General features: G+C 40.7%; 1 protein-coding gene across 2 annotated transcripts in view; it reads left to right on the forward strand.

Annotated features, from left to right (window-relative positions):
• The window catches only part of EPHA6 (EPH receptor A6), a 1167010-nt gene that overhangs the window by 261693 nt on the left and 878031 nt on the right, over positions 1 to 27286 (forward strand). For both annotated transcript variants that reach the window (XM_077294107.1, XM_077294108.1), the window contains exon 3: positions 25767 to 26430. In XM_077294107.1, coding sequence (XP_077150222.1) covers positions 25767 to 26430 — 664 coding nt within the window. The remainder of the gene's footprint in view (positions 1 to 25766; positions 26431 to 27286) is intronic.

Here is a 27286-nt window from a genome sequence, read left to right on the forward strand (position 1 = left end):
GAAGCCTACAGACATATTTATTGTAAGATGGTTGGTTTTATATTAGGATACCAGTGCAGGTAGTGAGTGCTGCGATAAAGGATATGATGATCTCTTATCTGATACGATTTTGTATGAGTCACAGTGCAGACTGCTCTGCAGTATGATATTAAATAAGATTGGGTTCCTGACTCGCCAATCCGGACACCTTTGTTTGACAATCTGTTAGATCTTTGGCCAGCCCCTAGGTGAGATCACTTTACTTTACCTTCAGTATTCATCCACTCTAGGAACTCAATCCTACCCTTCAACTGTTTTGTGGTGGATAACTAACTAAAGACTGATTTGTCCTCTGGATTTTTAAAAGGAATCTGTCAGGTCAGATAATGCTGTTAACCTGCAGATATGGGGTTAATATGCAGGTTAATAGTGTTGTGAAGATGTTCAGCCACTGTATTGAAGTGTGGCACCTGGGAGAAAATTCACTTTATTCCTCCTGGGAGCCGCCAGCTTTCAGTCATACAAGCGTGCTGGAGGGGCTGCAGCCATCATTCACTGTTAGCAGTAGCTGTAAGCCTCCCCCTGGTACTTTGATTGTCAGCTGCCCCTGCAATGCCTCAGTGCAGAGCTGGCTGTCAATCAAAGTGTCGGGGCATGCTTACAGAAACCGCTCTTAGTATAGTGAGCGATGACTGAAAGCCAGGATAAGGGCTCGATCCCACTTGTGAATACCAGATTAAATCAGACAAATGCAACATGATTAGAAATCGGATTGCATTCGTACCAATTTAATCCTATGCTTCTGTTCTCAATGGTGGTTTTTTCCCTACTCCTATCAGATTGCGACCGGACAGGAAAAAAACGCAGCATGCTGTGATTGCATACCAAGTTTGGATCATAGGCACCCAGACAAGTCTATGGGTGTGTGTGAAACATCACACTGCATTCTGATATCATTCGAATGCAGTGCGATTCCTGCCAATGCTGACAGCAGAGGAGATGGAGAAATTACGTTCTCCGTCTCCTCCACAGCTGTGCTCTGATCCTGTCATGTGAGAGGGTCGGAGCACAGAGCAGTTACAGTCGGATCACGCCCGCAGCAGAGCTGGAGCCGAGAGTCATTAGCATCTCGCATCCGATGTTTTCGCATAGGAGGCCATAGGCTGGTGTAACTCCGGCCTTATACAGACATTCTAATGTGGATTTTAAAGTTGTAAGTACACCAGCCTCATCAGCACTAGCAGATCTATTTAACACTCTTTATAGTTTGAATTGTGAAATTCGGTGATAGATCCTGTCTAAGTTATGCAACTTACTAGTATACTTTTACTCCAAGAGGTGCCCTGATCTCCAGCTATTCCCTGGTAGCTGCACATCATTATTGATTTGTGTGAAGGAGGATGGCTGACTGGGATATTTCAGTAGCTAAACCAACCCCTTCCTCTACCATGACTATTGTTTTGACAAAGAAAATTGCTATCTTATCTATTGAAATGATCTATTTGGACAGTTCCTTGACCCACAGTATTTATGACATGTGAATGCAGGATATGCAGTCTTGTGTCAAACACGGGGCCACAAAAGAAGCTGAAAATCACAGGACAAGGGATGAGGGCATGTGTCATAATATCAGTATATTAGTATGCTGTATAACTCTTTTAGGCTTATATATATTTATAATATGATATATATGATAATACATATGTTACGCATGTGGTTGTGAAACCACTGTGACACGGTCCATAGAAAGTCTGGAGGGGCATAACTAAGTGACCATCTGACTCTACACTAGACCCCCTGATGGTGGCTTTAGAATTGGCTCCAGATGGTGCCAGGTGATACTCCAGGACAGACCCACGGAGCTGTGGCAGTTAACCCCCAAAGGAGACAGGGAAGCAGGACCGACCAGGAACTGGTTAGCAAGAGGGTATGGCTGGTAGACAGGTGCAAGAGTAGCCATAAGCAGCACTTGGAACAGTATTATAGGATGGCCACAGGTATGGGATCAGAGGTGCAGGGTCAGACGGATCAGGAGCATGACTAGGTAAGTCAGGATGGATACAGGTATGGATTCAGCAGGACAGACTGGAACAGGTGCAGAAATGGTGGACAGGATCAGAGAGTACGGGTATGGGGACCTAACAACTAGCTAGCAGGATAAATACTGATTGCTAAAGTTGCTTAGGCACCTCCCAATAGGGGAGGATGCCTTATATACCAAATGCCTCCTACTTATTGTCTGGAGACGGTTTTAGCAGTGGCACACTGATGCTTTAAAAGGCAGGGAGTGCATGCATGCGTGCCCTAAGCACAGTCCCAGGAAACCTGCATAGTGCGCACAGGTCCTGGGAGGAAATAGACACTGAGGTAGCGCAGACAGGTAAATTAACACACCAGCACTACTGTAACAATGCAAAAAATTATTTTATTTCAGACTAGATAAACTTTAATTTTGTATAAATTGTTTACATAAGATTTAAGATTTAGTTCTGCGACGTGTATTTGCTGGTCCAAATATGTTTTTTTATATATATTTATTATACCACTAGCTACAATACTCCCCCATAGTCTGTATAAATTGCTATATTCATCTCTGTTTTAAAGACGAGCTATGTGCCTAGTGTAGAAAATGAATATGATTTTTAGAACTTTTTGCCTTTGGCAGCTAAATCTAGAGAGAAATAGATACACCATTTTTCAGGTATACAATGCAGCCATGACAGATTGATATAAAGCCTCTATACAACTGGGGAGACGTAGGACAGCACCGGCTATACAGATGGTTTACGGCATATATCATTGCTTCAAGATTTGTAGCAATACTTAAAGATGGAACAAACTGCTACAGTAAGAGTGGGAAATGGTCCTTGTGCCATGAAATGTTCTGTAAATCTACGCAGTTAATATTTTTACAGTTGTGACAGTCAGTGGTTTATGCTACTGAAGAGTGGGGGCTCCAGAGAAAAGGTGAAATTAGGCCGCTAATATGGGATTTGCCACCCATGGTGAATGAGTTTGGTGTTTTCTTTCCATCCAATTTATATAACCTTTGAGACAATTCCCAAATCTTTTCCCAGCAATGCAAACCCTCAGGGGAGTGTCTCATCCCTTAAAAGCAAAGAATGTAGAACCAACCATGTCCCCTATCACACATGGTGGTGCACGGTCAACATCTATTTATTGGCTGTTCTCCTTGACTAAAGCAAAAAGGAATTTAAAGGGGTTATCTGGCTTTGCTATAAAAACAAACTACATTCAGCACTGGAGTTAAAGGGGGTGTCCACTACTGGATTGAATGTCTTCAATGTTCTTAATAAAAAAAGGAAAAAGCTTACCTCCTGGACCAGAACCACAGCTCTTCTCGGAGCGCTGTGCCCTGCCGCTGATCTCATGACATCGCTGATGTCATATGAATGCACCAGTCGCTGATGGACTGCGGCCTTTACATTTCCATCTCATGTCATGTGAAGGCTGCAGCCCATCAGTGGTTTCATATCGGCTGCAGTCCCTGCATGGTATAAACATTGTGATGAGATTGCAGAGGAGTGCGCCAGTTTTTGGGGTAAGCATGCTTTTTTCTTTTTTTTTATTAAGCTCATGGAAGGTGGGGATGGTGGGCTTAATGGGGTTGTCCATTAGTTGACTCTTTGGCAACCTCATTAATACCACAAATGCCTCCTGGGTCTTTTTTCATGTTTTCAACCAATAATGGAATTTCCCTTGGTAGAAAAAGGAGAAAAAGGAGCGCCTTCCGAGCGTAGTAAGTACAAAATAAGACTAAAAAGCTAAACCAATTGTAGAAAATCTCCCTACCTGGCAAAGTTGTGCAATATTGTGCGTTCCAGTGGGAGCAGCCAATCTGGTGTATCGTGGAATTATCCTCCATGGGGAGTTCCAGCAGAGCTCAATGAAGTGAAAAAAAAAACAGCTGGAGGGGGCAAACTTTGCCAAAACATTCTTTCACCTTGCACATGGATAGCTCATTTCACCTTCCTCTCAGACTGCCACACATACCTTCTGTTTTGTTTCCATATTTTGGTTGTTTTTGGTGATTTTTCAAACGGTAAGCGCTGCTGTCAATTTATGTCATTCATTGTAGAATGGAAGTGGAGAAGCTACATTATTTGTGCATCCCTACTTCCAAGTCCTTCCTATCGGCAACAATGCTCCTTCCTCAAGTGTAACATTATCCGCCCCATTCGATTTCCCACTTCTTTTGTTGCCTCCACTTCTGGCCACTAAGTGTAAGTCAATCGTTGGACTGTGCTCATGCTCCATCTAAAGCGAAAATCTAAAGCGTAAATCAAAATCAGAATGACCAACTGACCAAAAATCATTTCTTCTAACCATCAACATTGTTATTATAATTATTTCTAGAGCACCATTGATTCCACGGCGCAGTACGTGAGAAAGAGTTACATGCCAGATACAGATATAAATTACAGAGAACAAACTAACAATGACAGACTGGTACAGAGGGGAGAGGACCCTGCCCTTGCGGGCTTACAGTCTACAAGATAATGGTGAAGGAAACGGTAGGTTGGGGGGTTTCAAGCAGTTCTGGTGGTGGTGAGGTGGCAGTGGGGTCATTGCAGGTTGTAAGCGTTACTGAAAAGATGAGTTTTCAAGTTCCATCCAAAGGTTCAGAGTGTGGTGGATAGGACGCTTTGGGGCACGAAATTCCAGAGGATGGGGGGGATATTTTTGAGACATCTTGGAGGCGACTGGGTGAGGAACATATAAGTGTGGAGGACAGACGGAGGTCAAGATAGACAGATAAACTAAACAAATGTGAATGCGGATCATGTGTTGATCATAATTTCAATGTGGATAATGTTGTAAAGCACAAAATAAATTAAATATTAAATTACTGGCAAAACAATAAAGTTATATTTAATATAAAAAAATACATAAGTGTGAATTATTAGTTTTTGGTCCTTTTTATTGTTGTGTGTAATAACATGGTCAGTTTGGCATCAAATCTTGTTTTGTATTCAGATGGATTTTTTATGTGTTTTGATATTGTGTTAAGCAAATTATAAAATATCACATTTTACTATGCAAAAAGTATACATTTCTGTAACATTAATAATTAAAAAATAGTTGATTTAGTTCAATTTTTTCCCATATTGGTATCTAATCTACATAATTCATATTGCCATACAGCATGATAGTCAAGCATTTTACTAACTTATGTCCATGTTTTATTCTTCTTCGAGGTTTGTAGATCAGTTGTTATTTCGTACACAGTAATTTCCGTTGCTTGCATATTCAGTAAGTAACGGTCACAGTTACAGCTGTAAAGGGAAATACTGTGCATTTTCATCTGCCAAATTTCTATCCAAACAACATACGGGACAACTACTGTGACAGTTGGGGAATTGGCAAAGGTATCAGGCCCTTCTGTCTACTCAGACTCTGGAAACCATAGTCCCTTGTCATTATGTTACTACCCAAGATGAGATCAGGCTTGTTTAAAAGGCTCATTCATGTGCTGGAAGCAAACAGCTTCTAGTGATTAGAGATTCTTCACCATTTTCTAGTATATGTAGACATGTAAACAGGTTACTAATACATCAGCAGTTGTAATAATAATAGCATGCACTTGCTCAAGCACAAAAAAAAATTCCCGCCTTGGAACCAAACATTTTGACTATATTTTTCATATTTTCATACTTTTTATATGCGTTGTAAATTTTATTTTCATTGTATATTTTATGTGGCCAAGTCATATATGCTAGATCCAGGTTGCTGTCTTAACTGGCTCTCATGATAGGGCCGTACATGACAGAGTTTGTAAGGGGGAAGGCTAGAAAGGGGTTATGTTTGGCACGTTTACTGAGGGGATAATAGGGGAGTGGGTTCCAGCCAAAAGGAACATGGGTTGGGATTTGGTAGGAAAGTTCTAGATATTGGGTGGGATTCTGGGTACCATAAGAAGAAGAGAAGGAGCCAAGGATCATTGTCATTCTTTTCAGATCCAGGACCCAGATCACCCTCCTGCCGGTCTTTATATTTTTATTTTTTTTAATCTGGCAGTGAACTGATGGTCTTTTGTCTGCATTTTATCTCTAAATATGTCATGGCAGCTGGCAGTGAGGAGGTCAGGGAAGCCATTGATGAAGGGGTTCGGGATCCATCGGAGGTATGGATACCCCTCATCATTAAGTTATGGTGTCATCACTTCTGGGACGGTTCCCAGGGAACAGTTTATACTGGGAGAGTGTTTAGCACCATTGTATTTGTCACCTCCCTTCCCCCCAAGTCAGAGTAGCTCAAGTAGAGATGCTACCCTATGGGGTGCGGGTCATCCTAGATGTCCTCAGTTGTCAATGCTTGGTATTTTAGGATACTATAGCCATATATTTTCGCATCACCCAGCGCAGAGTATCTAACATGACTTTTTATTTTTTCTGGACAAATCACCAAAAAACCTCAGATGCACAATATCTGTTGTGAACACAATGTAAAACTGTTATAAATCTTTCTGATTATGGGTGATACATGTCTACAGCCCATAATTCTGATATGATGACATCAGCTGAGGTCACTGTAAACTATAAAATGATGATAATTACATCAAGATAATCTGTGTAGTCTCTTAAGCTTCAAAAAAAAATTGTACACACAGGGTAAGAAAGTGTCCTTATTTTACTGACTTTCCTGGAATTTCTGGCTGGCTGGCAATCCTGACTCAGCATTGTGTCTCTTATGGCTTTATGTATGTACAATGCCCTATTCATGTATCAGCAAACCTTCCTTCCTGTACTTCGTCTCTCTTATACAGCCCACAGGAGGTCTCTTTTCCTCTTGTTAACAAACATTGATGCTGAGAAGAGTGTGATTTCCACTCCCCCCTGCATGCTTAGCCTTGGATTCTCTCCTCCATACGTTTTGTGCTCCCTATTCTCCCTGTCTACACTGTGATACAGCACAGCCTGTGCTATCTGCCTTCCCTGAATACTTGGTGGTTCTCTAAGGCCTCATTCAGACATACATGATTTTATGTAAAAACATGGTCTGTTTTTTATCAATGTTTTGGATCAGATTTTCGCCAGTTTTGTCAGTGTCAATTACTTTCAGTGTTTCATTAGTGATTTTCACACATGGAAATTAAACATATTGCAAAACTTCTCCTATCCATTAAAATATTAAAAATGGGCAGTAGATGGGCTACACATGGAGGGCAGTGTGTACTGTATATTAATTTCAGGGACTATTTCACTTGTATGGGTAATTTTGCTTTCAACCCCATATAAAAAAATGGACGTCTCCATTTTTTTGCAGATACACAGTGCACAAAAATATGTACATGTGAGTAGCAACATAGACTTTAATTGTTCCGGTGTCTTTCCTTAAAAACAACAGATACAACATGTATGTGATTCACAGATGTCTGAATAAGGCCTAACAATGAGGCAAAGAAGAGGTGGGCTAGTGAGAGCCAAAACAGATCACAAAGCACACTGTTACTATGTCGGAATTAGCAGGAGAACCAGCTATGTGACAGTGTTACACAGGCTCTACAGCAGTATGATGGTAGGACATTTTTCATGATAACTCTTTACAAAACTACTTTTGCATTTTAAAAGCCAATGAATAATAAAAAATACAGAACACTCACAAGTATTCTAATCAGATGACCATTTTCATTTAGGTCAGTATTTTTTGAGCTTCCCAGATTTACCTTGCAAGCTGGTATTCAGAATGTTGTCTACACCATAAAATGGCTTCATGTAACTTACAAATTGCCTGTTCAAAGAGGAAGGGGACCTGAACGAGATAGCGCCACCTGAAGAGTCAATTTGCATATTAAATTTCCCAGTGGAGCATTGCACGGCAAATAAGCCTCCTTACATTGGCATGCCAGAACCGGCATGTCACTCTCCACAAGGACAAGCGTTACCCCTTAGTCTTCATGTAACATAGGTACTTAACACCGAAGGAAATCACATAATAGCTGCATGTTACTGGTCTGCACCAGAAGATGATGCCAAAATCATACTCCATTTGATAATGTCACACCACTCTGTAGCGATTGGCTGAAGCTTGCACTCATATCTGAGTGAAGTCATAGAAAGGGTCTTGCCTTCATGTGCAATTACACGGCAATTGTTTGCTTCCATAGCAATATCAGTTGTTTGTTTGAGGTCTCGAAATCCCTGAAATAGGATAACAACGTTAATCAATGTGGAAAGGTAGCCTCTCGGCAACTAATAGCCTATTTATTAGTAAGAATGCTGTGATCCTTTAAATATGCCTCCTTCACGTCTTATCATGGACTCAAATTGCTGTACCATCAGCAAGCATTATATCACAAGAATACCAGCAGTGTTCTTATCAATATGTCTTCACTTAAGAGTAGTAATGATTTTTCATGGTAGTTTGTGGTGAAATAATTATCCACAAGTTTATGCGTTTCTGCGCTGAGACAACCCTGCAGTAACCATATTCCCCATCAGCCATTGTGACGGGAGCAGACGGTCAGTTTAGACCGTATCATAGTAATAGTTTATTAATTATTTCAAACAGTTAATATCACAATTTCAGTTGGAATACTAATTAATTACCAAAATAATCCCTTGTAGCCATTTACACTGAGGGAACAGTCTCCGCTCACACAATGAGGAATTAAAGCGCATCGCCTTTTTTTGTTCTTCAAAGGGACGGCAAGCCTCGTCCTTTAGCAGGAGATTGTTCTGGATTCTTGGCCGGATTTGTTTCATACCTCCCAGTTCTTATTTGTTTTCTCTTTGATCTTCATTATGGAGCAATATTTCACTGTCAGCAAGTTCCCTGGGCAGTGTTACAAAGAGTCTACAGTACCAGGGACAGCGCTTACAACCTGAACGAAGTGCAGACTGTTTTGTATAAAAAAAAAATGTAATGTTCAATGAAAAATGAATTGTCTATCTTAAAAAGAACATGTCCGAAATGTTAACACCTCCAAACCATTTATATGACTGTGTACCCATTTAAAAGACAAGCCAGATGATTCCTATTTGACCCCAAAGTGATGCTCCAGCATCAAGAAATTGCGTTTTGAAGCCATGTCTGTAAGTGCATTAGATACACTTCTAGCTTGTCAGCCTCATGGAGAATATACTACCTAGACGTACCCTCCTCCGGCTGACTGACCGATTGTTTGCTCTTCTACATGGTCACTGACCTATCAATCAGCCAGGGGATGGGGCTGGTAGGAAATACAGAGGAACCTGAGGAGCTGTAAGAGCATCTTCACTTTCCAATGCAACTGAGCGATTTCTCAGCGCTGGAACATCACTTTAGGGTCATAAAGGGATCAACTCGCTTCTATTTTATAGGGCAACTGGTTTCTAATTGAAATTATTTGGGGTGGGGGGGTGAAAAAAAATTCTTATCGGTTCCCTTTAAAGATACCACACTTTCAATGTCTAAACCATCAGAACACACACCTAGACACATCTCTCAGTAGTAGGTGAAGATTATTATTATTTATTGTTATAGCGTCATTTATTCCATGGCACTTTACATGTGAGGAGGGGTATACATAATAAAAACAAGTACAATAATCTTAAACACACTGGTCAAGAGGAGAGAGGACCCTGCCCGTGAGGGCTCACAATCTACAAGGGATGGGTGAGGAGGATACAATAGGTTAAGGTAGAGCTGGCCGTGCAGGGTTTGGTGGATCGGTGGTTACTGCAGGTTGTAGGCTTGTCGGAAGAGGTAGGTCTTCAGGTTCCTTTTGAAGGTTTCCACGGTAGGTGAGAGAGTCTGATATGTCATGTGGCAATGATTTAGGAGGTGGATTGGGACATTTTATCTTAAAAAGTTTGGTAAATCGTAAAATTGTAAAAAGCTATGCCCCTCTTTACAAGTTATTACGTATCTGCAGAATAGATGACAACTTGCCAATTGCAGCGGTTCTCAGTGCTGCCCCCACAGATCCCAAAAATATCATTAGCAATTGTCTATTGGACTGCTGGAGCTACTTGACTGCTGATCTTTCCTATCTACAGCCGTCCCATAGACAATATATTTTTGGGCTAATGTTGTTGGGTTCTATCTATTTATTTGTATAATAACCTGTAACACTTATATTTAGCAGTACGAATTTATTTTATATTCATGTTAATAGTGCTAACTGATATTCCAAATAAAAAAGATATATAATATTAATTTTTCTATTTCTAAACATTAACATGCTGGAATTGTAATTACCCCTAGAAATATGAGAAAATAAGAACTGTCTAGACTTATTGGCCTTTGAGCTATTCATCAACTGTAAAGAAGTTTTCAATTTAATAATCCCAGTGGGAGTCTCGTATGAATTCTAGCTCTTAGTCACAATCTCAGATAGTCATCCATCGGTCAGATAAAGAAAACACTAAGTATTAGCAAGAACATGACAATAATATACAGATTGTTGATATAAAACTTTTATTATTATTATTATTTATTTATATAGCACCATTAATTCCATGGTGCTGTACATGAGAAAGGGGTTACAAACAGAGTTATAGATATCATTTACAGTAAACACGTTTACAGTGACAGACTGGTACAAAGGGGAGAGGACCCTGTCCTTGCGGACTTACATTCTATGGGATAGTGGGGAAGAGACAGAAGGTCAGAGGTGCTGCAGCTCTGGCGGTGGTGAGGCGGCTGCTCTGGCGATGGCGAGGCGGCAGAATGGTTATTGCAGGCTGTAGGCTTTCTTGAAGAGATGGGTTTTCAGGTTCCGTCTGAAGGATCCGAGGGTGGTGGATAGTCGGACGTGTTGAGGCATGGAATTCCAGAGGGTGGGGGATATTCGGGAGAAATCTTGGAGGCGGTTGTGTGAGGAACGAATAAGTGTGGAGGAGAGTAGGAGGTCTTGGGAGGATCAGAGATTACGTGAGGGAAGGTATTGGGAGATTAGTTCAGAGATATAGGGAGGGGACAGGTTGTGGATGGCTTTGTAGATCAGTGTTAGTAGTTTGAACTGGATTTGTTGGGGAATTGGGAGCCAGTGGAGAAATTTACAGAGGGGAGAAGCAGGGGAGTAGCGAGGAGAGAGGTGGATTAGCCGGGCAGCAGAGTTAAGGACAGACTGGAGTGGTGCAAGAGAGTTAGCGGGGAGGCCACAGAGGAGGGTGTTGCAGTAGTCGAGGCGGGAGATGATGAGGGCATGCACAAGAGTTTTGGTAGATTGTAGACTGAGGAAGGGACGGATTCTGGCAATATTTTTGAGTTGGAGGCGACAGAAGGTGACAAGAGTTTGGACGTGCGGTTTGAAGGACAGGGCAGTCGAGAGTTATCCCGAGGCAGTGGATTTCAGGTGCGGGAGAGAGCGTGATGCTGTTTACCATAATAGATAGGTCATAGGTAGGGGGATATGTGAGATGGGGGAAAGATGATGAGTTCGGTTTTGTTTACATTGAGTTTTAGGAAGTGAGAGGTGAAGAAGGAGGATATGGCTGACAGACACTTCGGGATTCTGGACAGCAGAGAGGTGACATCTGGGCCAGAGAGGTAGATCTGAGTGTCATCCGCATACAGGTGGTACTGGAAGCCCTGGGACTTTATGAGTTGTCCTAGGCCAAGGGTATAGATGGAAAAAAGTAGGGACCCTAGGACAGAGCCTTGAGGGACTCCAACAGAGAGAGGGCGGGATGAGGAGGTGGTGTGGGAGTGGGAAACACTAAATGTGCGGTCGGAAAGGTATGAGGCAATCCAGGACAGGGCAAGGTCCTTGATGCCAAGGGAAGAAAGAATCTGTAGCAGTAGGCAGTGATCGACTGTGTCGAAAGCAGAGGACAGGTCAAGAAGGAGGAGGATGGAGAACTGTCTGTTAGCTTTGGCTGTGACTAAGTCATTAGTCATTTTGGTCAGAGCAGTTTCGGTGGAGTGGTGGGGGCGGATGCCAGATTGGAGGTTGTCAAGGAGAGAGTTAGATGAGAGGTGGGAGGAAATTTGAGCATGGACATGCTGCTCAAGGAGTTTTGAAGCAAACGAGAGCAGTGATATGGGGCGGTAGCTGGGCATAGCAGTTGGGTCAAGGTTAGTTTTTTTGAGGATGGGTGTGATGGTGGCATGTTTGAAGGCAGAGGGGAAGGTACCAGAAGATAGCGATAGGTTGAAGAGATGGGTTAGGGCTGGAATGAGCATGTTAGTGAGGTTGGGGAGCAGGTGGGAGGGGATGGGGTCAAGTGCACAGGTGGTGAGGTGCGATTTGGAAAAGAGGCGAGTAAGCTCTCCTTCAGTGATGTTGGAGAGGGAGGTTATTAGGGAAGGGCAGAGGTCTGGTATATGGAGTGGTTGGGGTGGTGGAACAGTTAGGGTTTGCCTTGTTTGGTCGATCTTGTTTTTGAAGTAGGTGGCAAAGTCCCCGGAAGAGATGAGGGGAGATGGAGGTGGCAGTGGTGGGCGGAGGAGGGAGGTAAATGTGCTGAATAGTTGTTTTGGGTTGTAGGATAGTGAAGATACAAGGTTAGTGAAATAGGTCTGTTTAGCGGAGGTGAGGGATAATTTGAAGTCAAATGTAGCTTGTTTGAAAGCAGTGAAGTCGTCTGGCAGGCGTGTTTTCTTCCAACGCCGCTCCGCAACCCTGGATGCTTGTCAAAGTTTTTTTGTGAGATTGTTATGCCAAGGTTGCCTATTGGTTCGTCGCACTGTGCCATGCATGAGAGGGGTGACTGAGTCTATGGCTGATGTGAGGGTGGAGTTATAAAAAGCGGTGGCGCTGTCCGGGTCGTGGAGTGAAGATATGGAGGACAGAGGTAGAAGAGAGTCTGAGAGTCTGTGAATGTCTAGATGTGCGAGGTTTCTGCGAGGATGTGTTAATGGCTGGACATGGGGGGCGGGTGAGGAGGACAAGGATGAGAAGGTGAGTAGATGATGGTCAGATAGGGGGAAGGGAGAGGTTGTGAGGTTAGATAAGGAACAGAGGCGGGTGAAGATGAGGTCTAGTGTATGTCCGTCTGTGTGGGTGGCTGTGGAGGACCACTGAGTGAGTCCAAAGGATGAAGTAAGGGCCAGGAGCTTGGAGGCTGCTGGCTGGCGGGTGTCAGTAGGGATATTAAAGTCACCCATGATGATGGTGGGGATGTCAGCAGAGAGAAAGTGAAGGAGCCAGGTGGAGAATTGGTCGATGAAGGCAGTGGCTGAGCCCGGTGGTCGGTATATCACAGCCATTTGGAGATTGGAGGGAGCGTAGATATGGACAGAGTGAACCTCGAAAGAAGGGAGGATAAGAGAGGGTGGGGGTTGGATAGGGTTGAAATAAACTTTATAAACTTATAAACTTAAAATAAATTTTGTAAATGAAACACAACCTCAAAATGTAAATCCTGTCAGCCCTGTAACCTAATTCAAAGAAGAAACAAGAAGGCTTCCAGCACAGAATCAAGGTTGGCAAAAAAGGTAGTACGGGATATCTAAAAGCAAATTTTTAGAAACACACCAATTTTTAAATACGACACCCTATAGCTTCTTGAATGTGTGTGGACACACATGGACACACCCGTAGGAACAGTTCTTTACCAAAAGCTTCGGTAGGGACTAAAATATTTGGCAACTCTTCTAAAGGTCTCTGTGTTTTCTTTCTATGAGTCACCCATACGTTATAGCAGAGTTTGTAATTACAAAGAAGTGTAAGTCATAACGATCCCACCAGAATCCAAATTTTTAGAGAATTTGCATGAATCCAGCAAAATCGTGGTAGGCTAACTGCCATTTTGCTGGATTTAAAAGGGCCAGGAAGGAAGAATCATAAAATCCTAGAATGTCAGTGTTGGAAGAGACCTCCGGGGTCATTGTATCCAACCCCCTGCTCAATGCAGGATTCATTAAGCCATTTCAGAGAGATGTCTGTCCAGCCTCTGTTTGAAGACTTACATTAAAGGAGAACTCATCACCTCTTGAGACAGCTCATTGTTCATCCTCACTGTCAAAAAGTTTTTTATAATATCTCATCTATATCTTTTCTCTTTCAGTTTTATCCCGTTGTTTTTATTCTTTCCTTGTGTAAATGAGAATAATGATGACCCCTCTACACTGTGACATCCCTTCAACTATTTTTAGATAGCTATTAAGTCTCCTCTCCCACTTCTTTTTTGCAAGCTAAACATTCCCAGATCCTCTAACCGTTCCTCATAGGACATAGTTTGCAGTCCGCTCACCATCCTGGTAGCTCTTCTCTGAACTTGCGGCAGTCAGTTTGTCCATGTTTTTTTTAAATGTGGTACCCAGAACTGGACATAGTATTCCAGATTAAAGAGGTTATCCAGGATTATTTAATTTTTTTACTATAGGCCTAAAAACTAACAGGCAGGTAGTTGCTAACAGAGGCAACTACCTACCTGTCCAACCCGGCACCGGCCCAGAGTGGTTACCAACCACTCCTGCCTACGATTCAACGCTGCCCTATGTCAGCAGAGCAGCTCTCCTTCTGTACTGATCTGTCGATGGGGGGGTGAATGCTAGTGTCATGCTGATTAATGCACAGCTCCCCACAGTTAGGCAGCGGGGACCTGACTATCAATCAGTGTGACGTCGACAGTCATTCCCCATCAACAGAGCAGAGAGGAAGATAAACTGCTGCCCTGCTGATGTGACATCAATAAATCACTTGCACTCAACTTAAGCATAAATACGTGAATTTATTTGTAGCACCAGAAATGTTTCAGTCCCAATGGACTTTCATCAGTCACGTGCTGTGCCTGGTTTGTATAACAAACTCTTTCTTATGAAAATGGTACACGTGTTGTGCAATGGAGGGCCGCCACACTAAATGTCAGGGGAAATTCTAGAGAGGTTTATGATATGACTTGAATATAGATGTAATGGAAGTGGGACGGTAAACACCCGTAAACATAGGGCGTATAAGGGCTTTAGAGGCAAATAGAAGTTGAGGGGTTCCTCCAGACTCGGTATCCACCGGTTGTCCCGAGTCTGGAGGAACCCCTCACCTTCTATTGGTTTCTGGTGCTACAAATAAATTCACGTATTTATGCTTAAGTTGAGTGCGAGACTTTTTCATATCTATTGGATGGTTTGGGTACCTAGTCTCGACACCATTCCGTAGCTGTGCACACGGTGTTTACCTCTATCAATAAATCACTGGCAGGATTGGTCCTTGACCGCTCTGTTTTGACAGATATCTGCACCGTGCACAACAGGCAAGTAGTTAGCAACTACCTGCCGGTTTCTTTCATAGGAAAGTAGTAAAAAAAATATAGTTCTGTATAATCCCTTTAATTCCAGCATCTTCATTTATTAATGCCTGGGGAGAGCTCGGATCATAATTATATATATCCGACTTGCCTCAAATACATTTGGTGCAAATTGAATTTTTTTGGCCAAATTTAAGCAAATTTGTTCATCACAAGTAACTATTCTAAGCCAGAGACTTGAAAGGACTAGAGTTGGAGACTTCTTGGTAGTTTGGGTCCTACTTCAGGCTGGATGCTTTCTTCAGACCTCATTATTCCTCCAGACATCAATGACTCAGTACCACATTGCCTCTGCGATACAATTTTTATTATATTTTAATTTATGTACTTTTGATTTTTACAGACGCTTGATCTCATCAGATAAATGCAGTCATGTGCACGGATAACATTTAATAACAGTTTTCCAAATAAAATTCACCCCACACAATACAAAAGGTTAATGACACCATCCACACCGTTTACGGCAGTGAACTTACGCAATCTGGCATTTTAAGTTGTGTTTACGAGCAGATGTTCTGCTTATTATGAAATCATTTTGCATTAGCAATTAAATCCACGCCGAACACAATCTGAAAGGCCGCTCAAAGCATTGTGCCACGGGCATCATTTATATAGTTGTCTGCTATGCAATTTTCTATAAAATGTAAGACATCAAATACAGATCTGGAGTAATGGGAAAAGTGTTGTAGAAGAGCGCACAGCACTATGGTGATCTGAAGAGACGTCTCACCCAGATATATCAGGAGAGAGAAAAAACCCGCACACCGTTCTGCCAATATTCCTGCCAGATTTCAGGGATTGCAGCTTCCTCTTATTTATTCTGCTTATTCTGATCTGTAATCTGTCAATCACTTCCTTGTGTTTTTCAAGGGCTCAAATTGCAGTCATTGAATTGGACTCTCAATGTTTGCTTTTTGTTTGCCTCGGTGGGGGAAGGCGGATGTCGGACCCCCAGCTATCTAATATTGATGACCAATACTAAAGACTAATTAGTGGGTAGGCCATTTAATCAATTATATAATTTATAATATAGCAAATAGCTAAAAATATTTTATAATGGGTGAACAAGTAGCCGATCGAATACTTCATGACAACCTTAGGTCCTAAGTCTGACGCGTTACTGTGTTGAGAATGCAGTATTTGGAGCTAAAGCCTCCTACCAATGACATAAAGGTCAATATCATGGATAACAGCAAATTACCATTTCTATAAAACAAAGTTATTTCATTGTATGATGAAAACCATACAATTTTCTAATATGCTTTATACACTAATTCCTGGTTGTTTACTAGAGCTCTCATATATTAGGAATCTTGACTCTTTCATGGTTCAGTATTTGTCCTGATCACGAGCTAGATGCACAGATGCACAGCTCGCTACACGAAAGTGCTACACAAAAGTGCTTTGATTCACTGACTGTAATGAGCTGTGCATCTGTGTGCCCATCACAGGCCCAAAACAAATATAAACCATTCTAGAACTGGAATATTTTTTGTTTTTACGCTTAGATTATTTCTTCCCCCTCTAAAAAAAAGTATTTAAAAAAAATAAAAAAATAAAAATTCTGCAGACACTGTATAGCCGTATGAGAGCTTGTTTCTTGTAGGACACTTTGTAATTTTGAATGACACCATTCATTTTACCATGCTATGTAATTCAAAACAGTCACAACACTCCAACTGGTTGAAATAGTTAAAAAAAAACTTAATTTCTGCTATTGTTTTTTGAATTTTGTTTTTACAGCATTAATTATTTAGTAAATGTGACCTGGCAATATTATTCTTCGGGTCACTATAATTCCAGCGATATCGAGCTTGTAAGTTTATTTTTTTTCTATCTAGCTCTTAAAAAATTACTGAATCATGTACTAAAAAAAATGTGTTGCCATTTTGTGAGTCCATGCAGCTGTGCTGAGCTGTACTTTTTGTTTATGCCACTTTGGGGTATATATATTTTGATTGCCTTTATTGTCTTCTTTTTGGAAAGTACGATAACTGAAAAATGGCAATTCTGGTATTTTGATTTACCATTTTTAAGTTTTTTACATATGCTGCAAATAATTTTATGCTTTGACAGATCGGACAGTTTTGGAAATTTGACGAAGGTCATGTCTCTTCCTTTGATACAGGCTCCGGCGCTGAGCCCACATCACAGCTGGGACATGTCAGCTGTTTTGTACAGCTGACATGTGCCCGCAATAGTGGCGGGTGGAATCGCGATCCACCCGCCGCTATTAACTAGTTAAATGCTGCTGTCAAACTCTGACAGCAGCATTTAACGTGCACTTCTGGCAATCAAGCCAGAATACATGCACCCGTGACCCCCATTACGTGATCGGGGGTGATCGGTTCGTCAGAATGGCAACCAGAGGTCTACTTGAAACCTCCATGGATGTCAGTGCCAGATTGCTGTGGTCGGCGCTCATAGCAATGCTTTAATTCTACTACATAGGAGCGATCTGAACATTGTCTCTATGTAGCAGAGCCGATCAGGCTATGGTAGCTTCTAGCCTCCCATGGAGGCTATAGAAGCATGTCAAAAGTTAAAGTAAAATGTATTTAAAAAGATGAAAAAAATTAAAAATATATAAAAATTCTAATAACTCTCCTTTCGCCCCATTCAAAATAAAACAATAAATAAAAATCAAACATACACATATTTGGTATCACCGCGTTCAGAATCACCCGCTCTATCAGTAAAAAAAATAGGATTACTAATAATCTGATCGTTAAATGGCGTAGCGAAAAAAAAAATTAAAACACCAGAATTACGTTTTTTTGGTCGCTGCGACATTGCATTAAAATGCAATAACGGGCGATCAAAAGAACGTATCTGCACCAAAATGGTATCATTAAAAACATCAGCTTGGCACGCAAAAAATAAGCCCTCACTTGACCTGAGATCACAAAAAATACAGACGCTAAAGGGTCTCAGAAAATGGCGCAATTTTTTTTTTTAACAAAGTTTGGATTTTTTTTTCACCGCTTAGATAAAAAAGAATCTAGACATGTTTGGTATCTATGAACTCATAATGAGCTGGAGAATCATAGTGGCAGGTCAGTTTTAGCATTTAGTGAACCTGGCAAGAAATCCAAACAAAAAACAGTTGTGGGATTGCACTTTCTTTTTTTTCTTTTACTGTAATTATCACCTAAATTTAAGATAGAGGGTAACTTTCAATGTGGAAGATATTTCTTAGTCCTGCTAGTGGATTTGAACCTGCAATCATTTTTTCTCTTATGCTGTATACTGCAATATCACAGTATTGCAGTGCATAGTGTAATTGTGGTTTCATGGACCAGATTTAGAGGAGAAGAAGACAGTCACAGTGGGAGACTGGATGCCATTTAAATGCTGCTGTCAGCATCTAAATCTCAAGCAATCAGAGCTCAGCTCCGGTTTCTACTGTTAGGCACAGATCCTGCTCTGTAACATAGCCGGCAACTGCTAAGTATGAGGTAGATTCAGCTCCTGAAGAGAGTTGAGTGAATATGTAAATTTGCCATATTTGTGCTATGTATATTGGTTCCCTATTCATGCCGAATTTATGTTTGATGATCAATCCCGAACATATTCCATCATTTCTACTCCCATTGACTCCAATGACATTCAGCTGTGTTCAATGAAAATTGCAAAAACAATATTCGCCACCGATCATAATCGGAACCGAATTTTGAAAAATTTGCTCAACTTAAATAGAGTTCCTATGTATGTTAATAAAATACAGTGTGCATATTGTATTTAACATATGAATTAAAGGGTAATTCACAACATTAAAATTGTATGAGTTCTGCTATAGAAGTAACCTCCACCCCCTTAGCCTGTCTTACTTCTGCCTCTTGTACTGAGCAGTGTGAGATCTCAACAGGCAGGAAGGACACTGAGGAGCTGTCAATCAGGCTAGGTGAGCATAGATTGAGTAGACCTTTTAGGAAAGGATTTTACAGTCATTCTGACTTGGATTTTCACACCAAGTACATCAGCCTCATCAGGTCTAGAATATCCAGTTAATAAATGTTTGCAGTTTGTATTCTGAAATCGGATGACAGATCGTCTTTAGTCATCCAGACTAGTCTTATTTAGATGTATTTCTAGCTATGCATAATCCTTTTAGCCAGTTAGACTAATTATGTTACTATGATTTGAGGTCTATCTAGTGCAACCTATATCCTGCAGTGCTGATCCAGAGGAAATCCTATAAAGAAATGTAACTAAACAGAGCTGCACCTGAACTGAATATAATAAATGTGATAGAATGAAATGACCGAACCTTGTCAGACTATATATAGGACGCAGCTCTACCGATCTGTGACAAGGAGCCGGGTATGGCTCGCAGCTGTGTGCTGGCAATCTCAGTAAAATGGATTTCAAAGCTTTTCTGCTCGTAGGAGGTAAATTATCAATGACCCAGTGCTGCTCTTACAGCAAGACTGATGAAACCTTTACTTTAAGATGGCTTATTTGGATTTTATTCATAACGTGAGGATTCTGGCTTCCAGCAGCACAGGTGCTGAATGAGCACGGCCAGCGAGGTAACGGCAGTGTCAGGTTTGCTTGTGGCTTGGAACTTTTCAATGGCTATTTTTGAAGATCTCCCCTTCTCTGTTCCATCATCTCCAATGCTAGAACATTAATAAGGCCAGCCTCTTACACCATAGAATACTCTTACACCATAGAATATGTTGTGCCAAAAGCTGCTTTCATTGTAATGTTCACTAAGAATATTTTCAATTAGAGATTTTCTGTTTGGAGTCATTTTGAAGATGCCACGTGCCGTCCTGTGATGAAATATTAATACTGTAGACTATCTACTCTATAGGTGAAGTAAACATTATTATGGTCACATACTGTATCTCTAACTACCATGAGAACACATTCCCCAACTGCAACCGCCATCAGCTTTATAAATATGCAAATGTAAACACTTGTATGCACTCCCTTAATGGGGTTGTCCACTTCTAGGACAACCCCTTCTTTATCAAAATGTTTGGCCTCCATAAAACTCGTGCGGTGTTGTGACACATGACCCCGGTGCCCAAGGGTTATGACAAGAAGTTGTTCAAAAAGTGGAAAACTTCTTTAAAGGGACTCTCGAAGAAAGAATTAGGGCTCATTCAGACTTCAGTGATTTTTCTTCTATGCCAAAAAGTCCACGTTTTATCAGTGTTTTTGATCAAAGTGTCAGTGCGTCAGTTCATGCCATCAATTTTTCTCTGATTAAAACAAAATCTGATGCCAGTTTCTCAAGCTTTCTCAGTGTCCCATCCCCTGATGATGCCATAAATGCAGTGAAACATGTTGTGGGACTATTTTGCTAGCATACTCGGATAGCACATTACCCAATCACATTGGCTCATCACTAATTAGGAAGTGTACCAATTAGCGTGCATAAGGGCAGGTGCAGATGGCTGTAGAGTCTCTCATCCAAATTATGAAAATGACACTTCGATCGCACTATGATCGATTCTCTTGGATAAGGAGAGGATAGAGCAAACAATGTCTCCATTTTCCCAATTCTGTCAGAAAAAAGGCAGAGATGCTTACCTACCCAGGCCTCCAAACAAATGCACTATCAGGGTGCCATCTTTAATGGTGTCCACTGCACCCTGATAGTGCATTTGTTTGGAGGCCTGGGCAGGTAACCATCTCTGTCTGCACTTACCCTAAAAAATGCCGATTTGAGCAAAATTTTGCATGATTTGACACATTGGTCTCTCGATCTAATCTATCATTGGGAAATGTCTAAAAACTTGCGCTGTCGGATTTCGAGTACACTAAAGATTTGGTGCAAATTGTACCATAAAAAATAAATATTATGCATTATAATATATTAATTTACAATAATCCAAACATTTTCTACCAGTCCATAAATACCGTAAATAATATTTAAGCCCAATTTCGTAGATATTATTTCTTTCTGTGCATGACTATGTTTGTAACCTCTTGGAGCCATACCGCATAGGTGCCGCACCTTTTTTTTTTCACATTGCTCCAGTAGAGTTTCAGCCAAATCCAAAGGAGCTCCTAAAAGCCAGTAATGAGTCACTTGGCTCCGCTCCATATGCAATAAGTTAACTGACAGCTGGACGACTTGACGGTTCTTAAGATCAGTTTTGGTATAATGGTTCTCTGCATCTGCACTGAAGTTGCTCCATGGAGACAATAATCTGATAAATGTGCCCAGATGGCTCTTAAACCATTGCTGAATCAGTGTCCCTTATTGCTAAGGTCACTATAATTGGTGTATCTATGCAGCTAAAACAACTTTCTAAGCAGTGGTGACATTTTGCTGCGCTACTTGAGATAAGTGCCCGGGTAATGTGGGCAGACACAGTCATATAGATCCCAAAAATATTAAGTGTCACTGTTTTACTGTTATCTCCTTTATTTCGGAGCAATTTGTTTTCGAGGAGCCGCTGGATCCTAAGTGCTTTCTATTACTCATACAATATGTAGCTACATCCCTGAGAATAAGTAAGTTTATCTCTCCATGCCCCGCTCCGGCAGGTAATTAATTTGTAGCCGTTGTGTCAGTGTGCTCAATAGTAGCATTGCCTGGTTAAATCTTCCAGAGACATTTTGTGCCGGTCCAATTATGGGCACATTGAAAAGCCGTTAAAGCACTCTAAATTTCCGTGCATGGAGGCTGGCTGACATTTCAGCTTAATTCTGATAAATAATACCCCGGACACCAGTGGGGCTTTTATTTACCAATAATTTGTATATTCATTCTTACCAAGCAAGAGAAATAAAAGCAGGATTAATTACTCGCGGAGAGATTTTCTTTGAATGTAACAGAAAGCTTGAAGATATATTGTTCTCTGTTCCTTGGCTTGTGGGTTTAACACATCGGCTCTTGTGTTCTAATTTGCTTGTATGTTATTTTAGTATATTTTTGCATTTTTGGTATTTGCATTTGTTACAGCAAATAAAGGTCATTCTCTGCATAATAAACATTATACAAGTTTCAGCTATATTTTCTGTATCAATTCCTTTTTTATTTCTGTTAAGATTTCGGTTCGATGTTATTTACACTCAGAGTGTGATCAGAGTGTGATCAGAGTGTGATTCGATTGTCTCGGATGAGAAGAAGATGAGAATGATATTTTCTCCATCTTCTCCATTCTGTTAGTCCATGAAAATCCGACTGCACTCGGATATCATGGAGTCTAGTCTGATGCTTTCCACGGACTCATTGACTTGCATGGCCGAGTGTGATCTGATAATTGGATACATCTCTGGCATGTTGATATTTTTTTCTCGGACTGGTTCATTCCGAGGTAAAAAACAGACATATGCACGGCCCCATAGAATAACATACAGTATGTGCAAGTGCGATTCAATGTTTTACACTCAGACCGAAAATACGATCATGTGCACGAGCCCTTAATGTGTACATTTCTTGTTTTGTGCCAGTGAATAAAATCTGTTCTAAAGTTCTCTTTTCAGAAACCTTTTCCTGATATATAGTTTTTTTATGTTTTATATATATATATATATATTATATTTTTATATATCTATATTTTATAGTTTGTTTTACAAAACCAAACTGTGCTTTATTAAACTCCCTGTGTCTATATTACTTGGCTGCATTGGTGACTTCATGATGACAATGTTACAGCCAATCTGTGTGCTCATTGGCGCACAGTGGCTCATGCCGTCTACAAAGCTCAATTATTGGCTGCAGGAATGTGGGTGTGTCATCATCACTGCAGCCAAGTAACAGAGATCAGGGCAGAAGCGGAGATACTGCACTGGACCCCCAGGATAATAGATGAAACATAGATTTTTGTTTGTTTTTACAACAAACTGGAAAAGTCCAGAAAAGTTTTCTGAAAGGGGACAACCCCTTAAAATCATATGATGGACATGTAGGTGCTGGGTTTTCTGCATGAAAAGACCACAACACTTCTTGGTTGCAGTAAAGAAAATGTTACTGATCTCCCAGCAGGTCATATCACTTTCTCTACTGAGCGTCCAACACACTCCTCTTAGCAGACCATGATAAAAGTCCACAAAGGTCAAAACATTGGCCATCTCGTTTTGTTGATTTCAGTGTTACATTAGTTAATTAATTATCAGAAATTATTACTGATCTCTACGTATTATAAACGAAAAGATCTTGAAAAAATCCTGTTTTGATTAATCCACTGTACGAAATGGCAAAACTACACTCGGGACCTCTCTCTCTGTGGTCATGGTAAAGTTGTGTGGCCAAAATAACAAAGCGGCTATGTCGCCAATTTTTTCAATGTATAACTCAAACATTATTAAATACAGTGTTGCATGAAAGTTTGTGAACCCTTCAGAATTTTCCAGAATTCTGCATGAATTTAATCTTAAACTACATCACATTTTCAAACAAATCCTAAAATACATTAGTTAAAAATTTTAGACTTTGCTTTTTTTTTTAAATGAGAGAAATAATCCAATATCATATCTGTGAGTGGCTAAAGTATGTGAACCTTTAGAATTAGCAGATAATTTGAAGGTGAATTTAGTCTTGTATTTTCAATCAATAGGATAACAGTCAGGTGTGAGTAGGCAACCTGTTTTATTTAAAGTACAGGGATCTATTAAAGTCTGATCTTCACAACTGAAGTTTGTAGAAACATAGCATGGCACAAATAAAATAAATTCCTGAGGCACTCAGAAGAAAAGTTGTTGACGCTCATTAGGCTGGAAAAGATTTAAAACAAAAACTTCTTTAAAGAGATTGAACTCCAGTCCACAGTCAGACAGATTGTGTAAAATGGATACAATTACCATTCTTAGCCTGCCCAGCAGTGGTCGGCCAACAAAGATCACTCCAAGAGCAAGGCATGTAATAATCTGTGAGGTCACAAGGAACCTAAGGTAATCTTTAAGCAACTAAAGGCCTCTCTCACATAAGCTAATGTTAGTGTTCAAAAGTCCATCATCAAGAAAACACTGATCTAAAATGTTGTGCTTGGCAGGTATCACAATCTTTCAAGAAGCACTCTGCGTGACTGCAGACTTATGAATCCACCAAGTGCACTTATTGTGCGCTGTGAGGGTTCACCAGTTTCTGTGCCGAGAGCAGAGGGTATGTATGAGTTATGCATACTCCCGACCAGAGCCCGACTACTGGGCGTGGCCTCGCACACACGACTTACGAATTTGGAACCGACAACCCCTTTAAAGTATTTTCTGTTTTGCCATGGCAGTCCTTTCTGCAGAAATCAAGGGATTTAGCTGGGGTGGGGATTTATTGCATGTAAAATGGGTAGTGTAGAAATGCCAATAAAAATGTAATAGAGCCAGGAGGAAAATGGTCATTCTGCAGTGGTGCAAACTGAAACTTTTCTCTGGTAGAATAACATCCACTGTACTATATTGTGAAAAACATGCAGTCATATTTTTGATCTTGAGGACTTTGGTGCTTTTCCGGTTTGAACATATAATCAGAACTTGATCCCCCTTTTAGCTGTCATTCTATCACTAAAATTAGCAGGAGCACCACAGACACAACACAAGTGTCATTCTCAAACATGTTTTGCAGTGACAGGTAATCTTAGGAAGATACTGATGACCTTTAACTTGTATCAGTTGTGATGTGATGCCACGGGGCAGGTCTTTCCCCCCTAATCCAGACGCCTCACAGCCATCAATCATGGCCTCTGCGTGCCGGGCGCCACCTCCTCTTCCTTCATTAGCGTCCCCGGTGCCTGTGCAGTTATTTGATCACAATTTTTTGTTAAGTATATAATTCCACATGTGTTTATTCAGTGTGAATGTACAATTTTCATAGTCATGAAAATACAGAAAAATCTTTAAATGAGAAGGTGTGTCCAAACTTTTGGTCTGTACTGTATACTTAACATAAAAGTGTGAAACAACTGAAATTATGTTTTATATTCTAGATTCTTCAAAGTAGCCACCTTTTGCTTTGATGACTGCTTTGCTGTCAATTGAGAGCTGTCAATCGAGGAAGGGAGGGTTGAGATAGATACCAAGACTGTAGATTAGAGGGTGCCCTGAATAGCCAATGGTGCACTGAACGCATGTGCTTGGTTTGATCAGTCATTTTGGGCTGACAGACTTCATTTAATCAATGTTTTCTTTACTCTGAGAATTAGTGGAGATCCCAAAAGTCAAAACCCAACAGTTAAAAAGTAGTGGCATATCCTGGCAACATGCAATTAGTTTTAAAGATGTTTTTCCATCCATAGACATGTAGAGTTCAGCAAACTGATGTTTTTTGCTTTAAATTATAAATGCAAGTTCTTATAGGAGACCCTGTTTTTCAAGGTGAAATGATTGGCAATGGTGCTTCTTTCGAGGCGCTTTTACTATAGAAAAGAGAGAATTATTAAGCGTAATATATTGTGGAATAAAAAATAAGGAAGTAAAATACTCAATTAAATATTGTCTGCATTTAATGAGGAGAAATTGGACAAACTCAATCAGGAGATGATCTGAGATAGAAATGGCATTATTTAGTGACATTTCCTACCCTATTGTGCATTTTATTGGCGTCTTTATATTATCAGGCCAGATTATTTGTTTCTCTCTGTCCCCGAATCCTGTGACTCGGTAATTAATTATCCATTGTGTTTATATTTACAGTGGGATGCTATCACAGAAATGGATGAATATAATCGGCCTATTCATACATACCAGGTATGTAACGTCATGGAAGCAAATCAGAACAACTGGCTTCGTACCAACTGGATCTCTCGGGACGCTGCACAAAAAGTGTTTGTCGAGATGAAATTTACACTCAGGGACTGTAACAGCATTCCTTGGGTAGTGGGCACCTGCAAGGAGACATTTAACCTTTACTACATGGAATCTGATGAGACACACGGACAAAAGTTCAAGCCAAGTCAATACAGCAAGATAGATACCATTGCCGCTGATGAAAGTTTCACACAGATGGATTTGGGTGATCGTATCCTTAAACTCAACACAGAAGTGCGAGAGGTGGGTCCCATTACGAAGAAAGGATTTTACCTTGCTTTCCAAGACATCGGAGCTTGCATTGCTTTAGTCTCTGTAAGAGTCTACTACAAAAAATGTCCTTACATGGTGCGCAACTTGGCCATGTTTCCGGACACCATTCCAAGGGTTGATTCATCTTCGCTTGTTGAAGTAAGAGGGTCCTGTATAAAGTATGCGGAAGAGAGGGACACTCCGAAATTATATTGTGGAGCTGATGGTGACTGGCTCGTACCACTTGGACGTTGCGTCTGCAGTGTTGGCTATGAGGAGTTGGATGGAACCTGTCATGGTAAGTGATGGTTGACCCTTTTGAGTAGATTTAACAAATTTATATTGCTTTTGAAAAGTCTATTCTATTTTTGTTACTGTTATATCATTAGATGAAAAGAGAATCTAGCAAATTAATTGGTATAGAATAGAAATTATTCATTAAGGGATATGGCTTGGGGGATGTTAAGTATTAAAAAATATAAATTATTTTCATCAGAACTCTCATTAAGGGGATTACACACAGAACAGAGGTTTTACTACAGCTGCATTGTGCAATGGAGACGTATACGCCTCTGGTGAATGTTGGACCATGATCCTCTGGGTACTAAATATATGGAGAAACGCTTCAAACCTGTAACTCATAAGTAGTCATCTATCTTCTCAACTGCTGTGGAGACATAACACTTGGATGTTTTTGAGGCATTTATGATATTATTTGGTTTAAATTCTGGCTCCACTGCATGTGATAGTGGGAATCCACACCAATCTCCAGAATTGATCAATTGTGTATCCTGTTGCTCCCTTGTTCTCCCCAGGCTGCAATTCTGCAGCAAGGAGGTGTTGAATGGAGTGCAGGTTATGCATGCACGCTGGTCCCTCTAAAAAAAAGTCTATGGCTCTGAAGATGCGAAGATACACTGTGCTGCTCCGAGTTCTTCGTCATTGCCATAGACATGATTCTAAAAGTATTGCACGTGAGCCTTCTGTAGATCTATTCACCTACTGGTAGTGGACATTAGGCCAGGAGAGGGCAGAAAGCGACACAAGTCCACCATTTTGGTAATTGTTGGGGGGTCTCCCCTAGTAGCTCTGAATTCCTTAATTAGTTATTTGAAAATTGATTTTCTAAGACTGACAACTCGTTTAAGGTGTAT

The sequence above is a fragment of the Ranitomeya variabilis genome, chromosome 3 (genome assembly GCF_051348905.1).
Source record: "Ranitomeya variabilis isolate aRanVar5 chromosome 3, aRanVar5.hap1, whole genome shotgun sequence".
Lineage (NCBI taxonomy): Eukaryota > Metazoa > Chordata > Amphibia > Anura > Dendrobatidae > Ranitomeya > Ranitomeya variabilis.